Here is a 12,566-nt window from a genome sequence, read left to right on the forward strand (position 1 = left end):
TGAGCCATGATCGCGCCACTACACTCCAGCGTAGGCGACAGAGCAATACTCCCTCTCAAAAAGGAAAAAAAAAAATAGAAAGAAAGCATGGGAAATCTCATCATTCAGCCTCAATGCTGTACCCTAGAAAATTATGAGAAGGGAATGATTTGGGGAACAAGTGATAAGATGGGATACCAGTACCATAAAAGAATAGCACATCTGCAAGGATGTGGAGGATGGTCTGAAAGTTCACTTACGGAGTTACTCGTCGTCTTCCTCAGGGTCGCTGATCTCTTCATAAATCACCAGCTGCTTTCTCTCACGCAGTCTGTGGGTCCAGACATGTTTCCCCCTTTTGGGTCCTATGATGGGGAAGAGTTGGAAAATGAGGGTTGGGTAGATTGGAGAGTGTTAGGCTCTGTTTTCTCAAAAGAAAGAGATGCCTCCCCCCCTCCCAAGTGCTTCAGACCTTCTTTATCCAGTTTTTCACATTCCCTTGTTTAGAGAGGCTGAGACCTTAAATCCACACCAATACAGGACAAATGCAAATTAAAATTTTAGCTTCTGGCTCCTTCCGTTGTCAGGTTAAGTTCCCAACCTCTTCACTTACGGGAACATTCACCAATACCTCCTTTCATTCAGTATGTATTTGTTAAGGGCACACAGGCATACCTTATTTTATTGCACTTCATTTTTATAGTGCTTCACAGATACTGCAATTTGGGGGGGAATTCTCACCAATTTTATACTTTTCCATTATTAATATATCTGTTATAGTGATCGGTCATTATTGAGCTTTGATATTATTATTGCAATTGCTTTGTTGTTCTTTAGTCTTTTAAAATAATTTTTGTTTTTTTATGTTAGTGGGTACACAGTAGGTGTATATACCTATGGGGTACGTAAGATGTTTTGATACATGCATGCAATGCGTAATAATCACATCGTGGAAAATAGGGTATCCATCCCCTCAAACATTTATCCTTGTGTTACAAACAATTCACTTACACTCTTTTAGTTTTTTTAAATGTGTGATTAAGTTATTATTGACTATAAACATCCTGTTGTATGTAATTGTTTTGGGGGTACCATGAACTGCACCCATAGAAGATGACAAACTTAATCGATTAATGTTGTTTGTGTTCTGACTGCTCCACTGATGAGCTCTTCCTCATCTCTCCTCCTTTTCTTGGGCTTCCCTGTTTCCTGAGACACAGCAACACTGAAATTAGGATGATTAAGAACCCTGCAATGGCTGCTAAGTGTTCAAATGAAAGGAAGAGTCGCAAGTTTCTCACTTTAAATCAGAAGCTAGAAATAGCTAAGCTTAGTGAGGAAGCATGCTGAAAGCCAAGATAGGCTGAAAGCTCGGACTTTTGCATCAAACAGCCAAGTTGTGCATGCAAAAGAAAAGTTCATGAAGGAAATAATACTATATAATGCAAAGGAAAAGTTCTTGAAGGAAATAATAATACTAATACTCCAGTGAACACACGAATAAGAAAGCAAAACTGCCTTACTGCTCAAATAGAGAAAGTTTGAGTGGTCAGGATAAAACATGAAACCAGCCACAACATTCCCTTAAGCCAAAGTCTAATTCAGAGCAACACCCAAACTCTCTTCAAGTCCATGAAAGCTGAGAGAGGTGAAGAAGCTGCAGGAGAAAGATGTGAAGCTAGCAGAGGTTGGTTCATGAGGTTTAAGGAAAGAAGCTGTCTCTATAACATTAAACTGCAAGGTGAAGCAGCAAACCCTGATGGAGAAGCTGCAGCAAGTTATCTGGAAGATCTAGCTAAGATCACTGAAGAAGGTGGCTACACGAAACAACAGATTTTCAATGTAGATAAAATAGCCTTCTATTGGAAGGAGATGCCATCTAGGACTTTCATAGCTAGAGAGAATTGACTCCAACTTTGAAAGAAGTTCTACTGTGGGTAAAATGCTATCCAATAGGATCACATACTACAGAGAAATCCTTCATGAAAGGGAGAGCTAATCGATGTGGCAAATTTCATTGTTGCGTTCTTTTAAGAAACGGCCACAGCTACTCCAATCTTCAGCAACCACCACCTTGATCAGCCAGCAGCCATCAACACCGAGGCAAGACCCTCCACCAGCAAAAAGAGTGTGACTCACTGAAGGCTCAGAAGATTGTTAACATTTTTTATCGATGAATTATTTTGAAATAAAGGTATGTACATTTTCAGACATAATGCTAATGCACACTTAGTAGACTGCAGTATAGTGTAAACGTAATGTTTTTATGCACTGCAAAACAAACAAACAAAAATGTGTGTGACTCACTTTATTGTAGTGGTCTGGAACTGAACCTGCAATATCTCTGAAGTACACCTGTATTGGGTAACAGGCATTGAGCTGAGTAAGATATGATCCCAGGTTATCACAAATAGAATTGCTTGAGCACCTTTCATGTCATCAGGTCTTCTAGGTTAAATTTAATGTCTACAAACAATTTATGAACTATGATTATTTATTTCCATCTTATGGACTAGGAACCTGGAGCTGAGGAAATTTGGAAGACTTGCCCCAAGTCACCTGGTTTTTTCTATGGATGACAACTCAGATCTGTGTCTCTGAAAGTCATGTCTAACATGTCATCTGAAGCTGGGCGAGCTCCTCAGCCCAGCCTGGACCCAGGCTTGTCTGGGATCCATGCCACACACCCAGTCCACACACCTGAACATAGCCAGGGAAGCCAGAGGGATTGTTCCCGAATTCTTTCCTCTTACCAGATGTCTTGTTAATCTTCTCAGAGGTACTTGGATTTCCTGGGGGGCACAGCTGTTTCCCATCATTCTGTGGGCCAGATGCCTCTGACACTCCCTTCAAATCATTTCCTTCCTCTGCTGGCTTCTTGGGCATGATTTTTATAATGTGAAGGTCACAAATAAACAGTATCAGTGACATTTCTATAGTGCTTTAGAGCTTACAAAGGGTCTTCACATGCATTAGCTTATTGAATGCTCTCAACAAGACTGGGAGAGTTACACAGGCCTAAATTAGGAGAAACCTGGCAGGTTAGAAGGGAAAGGAATGGCCTAAATGAATGGGCTTTCCAGGGCTAGAATGCTTATCTTCACACTCCTTTAAGACTCACATTCTTGCAAACAGCAAAAATCTCCATTTAATTGAGAGTTTGGTATACAGAAGACTTGGAGAATAGCACTCTAAGAATTCACAAGGTCTAGAAAAGGAAGAGCTTCTATAAAATACAAGGGATCCCATATAAGCTTGTAGACAACTGCTGGGAGAGTAAATGTAAAAACAGAGAGGCGATAAAACACTGCTGGGAAAAATGGTATGGGGAGATGAATACAGGGACAGGAGAGGTAAAGAAATGGTTTGCTGAAATTAAACTAGGCAGCAAAGAAAGCAGTACCAGATATGGCATACTACCCTACCGAGGCACCAACATTGAATGTGGAATTAAGTGAGGTGGTACCCATACCAATTCTGGTTGCACTGGGATGTGTCACTGACCAACAATCTTAAGCTACTTTTTTTTCCTTTTTTTTTTTTTTTGACACAGAGTCTTGCTCTGTTGCCAGGCTTGAGTACAGTGGCACAATCTCAGCTCACTGTAACCTCCGTCTCCCAGGTTCAACTATTCTCCTGCCTCAGTCCCCAGAGTATCTGGGACTACAGGCAGGCTCTAACACGCACCGCTGAGTTTTCTATTTTTAGTAGAGACGAGGTTTCACTATGTTGGGCAGGATGGTCTCGATCTCTTCACCTCGTGATCCACCTGCCTCAGCCTCCCAAAGTGCTGGGATTACAGTCGTGAGACACCGCGCCCGGCCCTTAAGCTGCTTTTTATTCAGCTTCCTCCCTTATGAAATAGTCAACAATACATGTAAAGTAGGCTAAGGGAAAGTGCTCTCTGAGCTTGCAAACACTGTTTAAATGTAGTAATAATAAAAAAACTAATACTTTTCATGATCCTTCTTTGAATTTGGTCTCCACACTGTCAACCCAACTCCCAGATCCCTTTACCCTCCAAACCAGAGTTGGATCTGCAGTTGTGGGATCCCTCATTCAGGGGCCTTCGAGGGATCCCCTGGGCTGGGGTGGGGGCTTCCCGGATGCCCCTGGTGCACACAAGGCCATCAAGGAGCTCACAGTAGGGAGGGGCCAACAGTCAAACCGATTCCTAAGCCATGTGAGTGGCCCCCGTAACAGAGCAGAGGCCAGCTGGTCCTTCCTGTTGCAAGAGTGGGTGTCTCAATGGAAGCACCAGCAGGCCCTATGGGGTGAAGCCTTAGTGAGCAACATCTGAACTTCATAAACAAATGCAAACGTGAATGAGCTTTAAATGGCTTGGAGCTCTGGATTAGACTACCACTGCCACTGCACCCCAGGAAAATTCTTTAACATCTCTGTACCCCGATAGTCTCATTTTATTATTATGTTGCTGATAACTATGATCTAAAACATGAACTATGATTCTTTGCTTCCATTTCATGGACCAGGAATCTGGATCTCAGAGAAGTTAGATTTGCGCCAAGTTACATGGCTTTTATATGGGTGACAATTGAAGTGTGTGGCTCGATAGTATTCGGAGATAGTAATAGAAACATCGTCATAGAGGTCTTCTTTTTTTTTTTTTTTTTAATGATGAAAAGGTCTTTAATGAGGTTTGAAATACAGTTATAATATTACAGATAGAAAATCAATTTGAAAAATGCTGTCAGCTTAGGATTAAATAAATTAACCCATGTGAACTGCTTAAAATAGTATCTGGCATCACTATGAAAACAAAAGAAGTATTAAGGATCACAACTGTTAGTATTATCAAGCTGTTGGTGCTACATAAGTTGTTGTGATAGACATGGGGAGAAGGAGGCAGTGAGGGCATTTTTGATATTCTCCCACTCTTACCAGTGTTCGCATCCATGGAGGGACAAAGGTTCTCTGGTCCTTTAGATTTGAGACATACTCACCTTCGGGAAGATTCTCTGGAGCCTGCCGAAAGTCATCTGAGGACGTTCAACTGAAAGAGAATACATCAGAATTTTTCCTTGTTGGTAAACATTTCCAAACTCTAGAGAGACTTCTGTCGCATGAGGGCATTCTGCAGCAGAGGTTATGAGTCCACTCATTGTTGAGGAGTTATTTGAGATTTGCTTCTGAATTATGTTTAGTCATGGTCGGTGCATTTATCTGTGGCTTCAATTCAGAATTTTCCGTCTTGTGGTTTATCACACGGGGACTAAACCCCATCACAGTCTCACCTTATTCCATTACATATCTTTTACTTTTTCCCAAATAATTAAATTGATTGGTTAGGAATCTGAACTGTATCCACTCAAGATGTGCAACATCATTGTACAGTTCAAATGGGTGAATCTTATGGTATGTGAATTAAGCTGTTAAATGTGTGATGAACCATGGATGATTTGGTCCAGTGGCTCTGAAATATTTTCAGTGTAAAGACACTCCTTTAACATCAAAAACTTGGCAGATACTCAAGCACTGGCTTTTCAGATCTCTTATAGTGATTGTGGGAGATTGTAGAATCTGGCCTGTTTAGTTGGCGAGTAATAGGTCTATTGGAGATGGTTTGGACATTCTGACCTTGTCTTATAATTATGCTGTCAGAGTAGAAGAGCAAGTAAACACATATGTCCCCTTTATATTCCTGAAATGCTCAAAGATCTCTACACAAAACTTGTCTTTTTTTCACCCTATATTATCTCTGCTCACTGAGAAGTGGGAAAGCTCTCTGTGTGTTGGATAAGGGATCACTCTTTCAAACTCTCTTCCAAGCTCATCACGGAGAATTGGGGTTGTTGGGGAATGTGAGGACTATTTGGTTTTGATAAAATACAGAGAAACGGCGATCTTTATTACATAATGTGTTCATCACCCTCACTCCTAAGATACTTATCCAATACCTACATGTTGTTAATGAAACAAACTCTGGAAGTTTTTGGAGGATCTGCAGTTTTAACATTTTCTTTTTTTTTTTCACTTTTAACATTTTCTTAAATGTCCTTTGATTCATTAACAGTGCTTAGGAAGAACAACATGTCATTTAAAAAAGAAATATTTCAAAAACATAGAAAATTATGGGGAACAAAATTGAGTACAGTCGGGTCTCAACATTACCCCCACAGTTATCTTAGATCTGATTTATTTATTCAGAATATTAGCAATAGTATAAACAGTCCAGGAGTGGTAGGTCATGCCTGTAATCCCAGCACTTTGGGAGGCTGAGGCGAGTGGATCACCTGAGGTCAGGTAGTTTGAGGCTAGACTGGCCAACATGGTGAAACCCTGTCTCTACCAAAAATACAAAAATTACCTGGGTGTGGGGGCGAGCACCTGTCATCCCAGCTACTCTGGAGGCTGAGGCAGGAGAATCACTTGAACCTGGGAGGTGCAAGTTGCAGTGAGTTCAGATTTTGCTATTGCACTCCAGGCTGGGTGACAAGAGAGAAATTCCGTCTCAAAAAAAATAACAATAACAAAAAACACAAAACATACTATCAACAAGTTACAGCTGAAGCTGTCTGTGCAACACTCAGTAGTCCCTGCCCTCCCTCCCTCCTCCACTTACAGTCAGTCACCTTAATTTGATGGTTTTTATTCACATTCATGTTTGTATACATTTATCATTTACTTATTATCCATAAAAATATATTTTCTTGTTTTGCATGTTTTAGAATTTTATGTGATTGGCCTCTGTAGTTAACTTTCTGCATGCAATTTTTTTTTCACTCAGCCCCGATGTGTATGAGGGAACAAATGCCTGAGGATCTTTCCCAGGTAGCTGAGCTGAAAAGCAATTGGGCTTGGGGAGACCATTTCCAGCCCCTTCCAATGTACTCACCCTGATTCCTGAGGTTTCGATCATTATCAAAATCATTCCCTTGGAAGTCTGCAGCTCTTTTACTACACATGAAAGGTGGGAGGGTGACCTTGAAACCTAGAAAGAAGCAAAATGTTTATTTCTTAAGAGACAAGCTTAGGCCCGGCATGGTGGCTCATGTCTGTAGTACCAGCCCTTTGGGAGGCTGAGGCTGGAGGATTGTTTGAGGCGAGGCACTCAACACTAGCCTGGGCAACATAGAGAGACCCACATATCTACAAAATATAAAATAAAATTAGTTGGGCATAGTGGCACGTGCCTGTAGCCTCAGCTACTCCATAGGCTGGGCAGGAGGATTGCTAGAGCCCAGGAGTTTGAGGCTGCAGCGAGCTATGATTGCACTACTGCACTCTAGCCTAGGTGACAGAGTGAGACTCTAACAAAAAAAAAAAAAAAGGGAGAGAGAGAGAGAGACAAGTCAAGAGAAGGAAGGGAGGGTGTGCGTGTTGGGTGGGTGGAGGGTGCCGGGATGCCACAGAGACAGTTGGGCTCACCAGAAAAGACGCCTAAGGGAGAGAAACGTGCAGGATCCAGGTATGAGCTCCACTGTGGCCAGTCCCTGCCCTCAGCCCTGACAGGATACAGAAGAGCAGAATACCCAGAAGCTGCCTTGTGATTTTTCCCTGCACAAAAGGAAAATGTGGGGTACTTTCTGCAGCCTAAGAAGTAGCCAAAGCAGGAAAAGGGATGCTCATGTGTCCCTAGACTTGTCTGTACCTAGAACTTTCTGTTACCTAGTTTAGTCATGACCTCATAGTTTATCTTCATAAACACATTGATTATTTTCTCCAAAGATTTCATCTTTTCCCACTCTTTCTTAGAGAAGTATTTGGCAATATCATCGAAGGCCTGGAAAAAAAAAAAAGGAATTCTGGCAGTGACTCAGCTAGACATGTCTGCCATTCAGCTGGAGCTGCTTCCTGTGTGCCGGATCTGGGAAGTGGGGATGATAGTCCGTCCTGGCTGATGCCATGGCTAACTGACAGAACATGAGGACCTTCCCTAGCTTCTCCCCTGCCACACAGTAGGGCTTTAATGCTGCGGGAGGCTTGAAGGGAGATTAATATAGTGAGGTAGAGTTTTTTTCGTGACGAGGGCTCGTTGGATAGGTGGCGCTGGCTTGCTATGATTATGAGAGGTAGAAGTCAGGTTGTTAGTATTAGAAGGGGGGTCGTTAGGGGGTCGGAGGAGAAGAGTAGGGAGTAGCTAGATAGATTGTTGTTGGTTTGATTGAAAAATAGTAGAGGGATTGAGCTGATAATTAGGCTGTGGGTGGTTGTGTTAATTCAGATTCTGTGGTTTTTAGAGAATCATGTTAGTGGTAATAGTAACTGGCTCTCTTCTCACCTTCCAGAATGGAGTGGGAGTCACCAAATGAAGTGCAAGATCAGAGACTTGTCTCCAGGGATGCTAGGTGATGACAGAGTGAGGGTGGGAGGCTCCCAAGGGTCCAGATCTCCCCTGAGACCCTGCTCCTTGTCGCCAGTACCTCTTTCCTCCCCTCCTCAGAAACCTGGTCACCCCACACTGTCCCCTGGGCCACTACTCTGCCCCCTCCAGGTCACCTCACCTTTCGTAACTTCTCTGATATTTGAGCATCATCCCTGGGTCTCCTTGCAAAGGCGTCGTCTCCGTTCATGGCACTGGGAGCAGTCTGACCTGCAAGAGAAACAGCCTGAGTCTTTCCAGCCTCAGGACCTTTGGTGCTCTGGGCGGGGTGGTGCGTGCCTGTAGTCCTGGGGCCGAGGCGAGAGGATCGCTTGAGCCCAGGAGGAATGATTTGAGTGAGCTTTTTTTTTTTTTTTTTTTTGAGACAGGGTCTCGCTCTGTTGCCCAGGCTGTGTTGCAGTGGCACCATCGTGGCTCACTGCAACCTCCGCCTCCCAGGTTCAAGTGATCCACCACCTGTGGCCTCCAAAGTTCTGGGATTACAAGCGTGAGCCACCATGCCCAGCCCAAATTTCTTAAGTTACAGCAGAGTTCCTGGGAAAAATCCCATACCTGAAAAAGTTAGAAACTGACAGGAAGGATTTGAGATGGCGACCTGCCTCACATAAATACATTATTAAAATTAGATAAGAAATGCACCACGGGGGAGGGGAGGGGTAGGAAGAATGGAAAGAGAAAATCAGCACATGCTTACCCTGATTTTGGAAGAATCAAAAGAGCAAATCAGAACGTGCGTACTCTGAACTTAAAGTAGCCAATCCAAGGGGATGCTTTTGGTGGGAAAATCAGAGTCTCCGCTGCCCCCCCCCCCAACCTTTGAGAAGGTTCTGTCCCTGGAGCCCAGACTGATAGATGCCACATCAGCTTCGCTTGTTCCGCCTACTGTTCTGACTTCTAATTGACCAGATGGACTTCACTAACTGCCCTGATTGGTCCATCATCCTTGGGCAGTGACATTGCAGAATATTGTCGCCTCCTCCAGCCACACTTTGTGCCACAAAGTGGGTGGTCCTCAGGCACCATCAGGAGATTTTGAACTCTCTGAAGACCATCCCTGGATCTTGGGTTAAACATCTGGATTCTAGTCTGAACCGTGGGAAGAAAAAATAGTCGATCTGTGATTTTTCTATTTGAAAGACACAATGTTTTCCAAACTAGCACATTTGCGGAGGTTTGCTGTACTTAGTCGTGGAGTTCATTCTTTAGTGGCTTCTACATCTGTTGGAACTAAAAAAAAACAGTCCAAGGCCCTCCAACCTCTGATTGCATTTTTGGAAGGGAATCTAAGTATGGTGCGCACAATTACCATCCTTTACCTGTAGCCCTGGAGAGAGGAAAATGTATTTACTTATGGGATGTGATTGTGGTATGGGTTACATCTGCCTTGGCCAATCCTCCCGCCTCGGTCTCGGGACTACAGGCATGCACCACCCTGCCCAGGTTGTGTTTTGTTTTGTTTTGGTTTTTTTTAGTTGAAACCGGGTTTCTCTATGTTGGCCAGGCTGGCCTGAACCTCCTGGGCTCAAGGAATCCTCCCGCCTCCTCAGCCTGGGGACTACAGGCATGCACCACCCTGCCCACGGTTTTTTTTTTTTTTTTTTTTTCAGTAGAAACCGGGTTTTGCTATGCTGCACAGACTGGCCTCAACCTCCTGGGCTCAAGCAATGCTTCCGCCTTGGCCTCAGGACTACAGGCGTGTGCCATTCTGCCCTGATAATTTTTTTTAGGAGAGACAGGCTTTCACTATGTTGACCAGGCTGGTATCGACCTTCTGGGCTCAAGCAATCCTCCCACCTCAGCCTGGGAACTACAGGGGTGAGCCACCCCACCCACACTATTTTTTGTCGTTCTTGTTGTTAGTAGAAATGGGGTTTCACTATGTTGGCCAGGCTGGCCTTGACCTCCTGGGTTCAAGCAATCCTCCTGCTTCGGCCTTGGGACCACTGGCACACACCACCCAGCCCCTACTAATATTTTTAATTTTTCTAGTAGAGACAGTTTTCACTATGTTGTCCAGGCTAGTCTCCACCTCCTGGGCTCAAGTGATCCTCCTGCCTCGGCCTCGGGACTGCAGGCCTGCACCACCCTGCCTTTTGCTATGTTTCCCAGGCTGGTCTCGACCTCCTGGGTTCACTCAATGATTTGAACCCGGGAAGGGGAGGTTGCATTGACCTGAGATCCCACCACTGCACTCCAGCCTGGGCGACAGAGAAAAACTGTTGAAAAGAAAAGGGAGGGAAGGGAGAAGGGATGGGAGAAGGGATGGGAGAAGGGAAGGAAGAAGGGAAGGGAAAGGAGAAGGGAAGGGAAGGGAAGGGAGAAGGGAAGCGAAAGGAGAAGGGAAAGGAAGGGAAGGGAGAACGGAAGGGAAGAAGGAAGGGAAGAAAGGGAAGGGAAGATTGGAAGGGAAGACAGGAAGGGAAGATGGGAAGGGAAGAAGGGAAGAGAAGAAGGAAGGGAAGGGAAGGAAAGGAAAGGGAAGGAAAGGGAAGAAGGAAGGGAGGGAGGGAGGGAGGAAGGAAGGAAGGAAAGAAAGAAAGAAAGAAAGAAAGAAAGAAAGAAAGAAAGAAAGAAAAAGAAAGAAAGAAAGACAGACAGACCAGCTGAATCTCCGTAAGAACAGTAAGCTTTGTGGTATTTTAACTTACCCTCGTCCCACCTTGTGATCCCAGCTTGGTTCTGTTTATTGTTGATGAAATACAGACAGGAGTGGCCAGAACTGGTAGATGGCTAGCTGTCGATCATGAAAATGTTAGGCCTGATATAGTGCTCCTTGGAAAGGCCCTTTCTGGGGGCTGATACTCTGTGTCTGTGGTGCTGTGGAATGATAACATAATGCTGACCATTAAGCCAGGGGAACATGGGTCCACATACGGTGGCAATCCACTAGGCTGCCAAGTGGCCATCACAGCCCTTGAAGTTTTAGAAGAAGAAAACCTTGCTGAAAATGCAGAAAAAATGGGTATTCTCTTGAGAAATGAACCCATGAAGCTACCTTCTGATGTTGTAACTGCTGTAAGAAGAAAAGAATTATTTTATTTATGTATTTATTTACTTAAGTCACAGGTTCACTCTGGTTGCCCAGGCTGGATTGCAATGGCGCAATCTTGGCTCACTACAACCTCCGCCTCCTGGGTTCAAGTGATTCTCCTGCCTCAGCCTCCTGAGTAGCTAGGATTACAGGCATGCACCACTATGCCCAGCTAATTTTTGTATTTTTAGTAGAGACGGGGTTTCATCATGTTGGCCAGGCCAGTCTTGAACTGCTGACCTCAGGTGATCCACCCACCTTGGCCTCCCAAAGTGTTGGGATTACAGGTGTGAGTGAGCCACCGCGCCTGGCGTGGAAAAGAATTATTAAACGCTATTGTTATTAAAGAAACCAAAGATTGTGATGCTTGGAAAGACTTCGAGATAATGGACTTCTGGCCAAGCCAACCCATGGCGACATCATCAGTTTTCACCACCGCTGGTGGTCAAGGAGGATGAGATTCCAGGGTCAATTGTTATCATTAACAACACCATCTTGTCTTTCTGAGGGTAGCAGCTGTTTTCAGTGGTCGCTGGGAGCTGGCTGGAGACAGGTGGTCCTGTAAAAGCTCTGCTCTTAATGTGGGCACATTCCACTCCCATGTGTCTTCAAAACCTTTTTGTGGAATATATGTTTTTTGCAGTTGATACATACTAGAACAACATTTATCAACCTGCCCTTTGCTTTGTAACGTAAGTAAGAGAATTTAATGGTGTCTATATTCAATGAATGTTTTGATGTGCATGTGTACTTTCTAAGGTAAAATGCATCTATGTATACGGACAGCCTTTAAATCACATCCTTCAGTATAATTTATATATGTTTTTATAATTTCCATGCTAGTATAAATGTTTTGTATTCGAAAATGTTATCTCTGGGGTATTACATAAATGGCTTCACCTTATAAAGTCAAATCATTGTTATCATTGAATTTTAGGAAGGATGAATGGTTAAGCATGTATAAAATACTAATATTAAGTAAACTTCATGTTGGCTAACACTAGGATGTATTCTATGGATGTCATTATTTTCAATTAAGAATTAGTGTTTAACATTCCTAAATTGCTTTGAGTGCTTGATTAAAATTTGTAGAAAAATGTTTATTTTTTATTTTATTTTATTTTATTTTTTTTGAGATGGAGTCTCCTCTGTCGCCCAGGCTGGAGTGCAGGAGGGTGGTCTCGGCGCACTGCAAGCTCCACCTCCTGGTTT

At 43.6% G+C, this 12,566-nt stretch overlaps 1 protein-coding gene and 1 pseudogene across 4 annotated transcripts; one reads left to right on the plus strand and one right to left on the minus strand.

Annotated features, from left to right (window-relative positions):
• Positions 1–243: 243 nt before the first annotated feature.
• Positions 244–8,513, minus strand: LOC129024686 (protein SSX4-like). Of its 4 annotated transcripts, XM_054471858.1 has the most exons (9): positions 8,445–8,513; positions 8,203–8,284; positions 7,864–7,916; positions 7,609–7,723; positions 6,836–6,931; positions 4,940–4,993; positions 4,801–4,808; positions 2,733–2,856; positions 244–344 (listed from the first exon to the last, which is right to left on the minus strand). In XM_054471858.1, exons 1-9 carry the CDS (start codon positions 8,511–8,513, stop codon positions 244–246), a joined length of 702 nt encoding a protein of 233 aa, XP_054327833.1. The 4 variants fall into 4 exon arrangements, with proteins under 4 accessions (XP_054327833.1, XP_054327835.1, XP_054327834.1 ...); XM_054471860.1 differs by lacking the exons at positions 7,864–7,916; positions 8,203–8,284; XM_054471859.1 differs by lacking the exons at positions 4,801–4,808; positions 7,864–7,916; positions 8,203–8,284 and having other exon boundaries at positions 2,733–2,872; positions 4,948–4,993.
• Positions 8,514–8,988: 475 nt separating this feature from the next.
• On the plus strand, positions 8,989–11,861 carry LOC129024083 (ornithine aminotransferase, mitochondrial-like; annotated as a pseudogene).
• Positions 11,862–12,566: the final 705 nt, after the last annotated feature.

Source organism: Pongo pygmaeus, chromosome X (genome assembly GCF_028885625.2).
Source record: "Pongo pygmaeus isolate AG05252 chromosome X, NHGRI_mPonPyg2-v2.0_pri, whole genome shotgun sequence".
Taxonomy (NCBI): domain Eukaryota; kingdom Metazoa; phylum Chordata; class Mammalia; order Primates; family Hominidae; genus Pongo; species Pongo pygmaeus.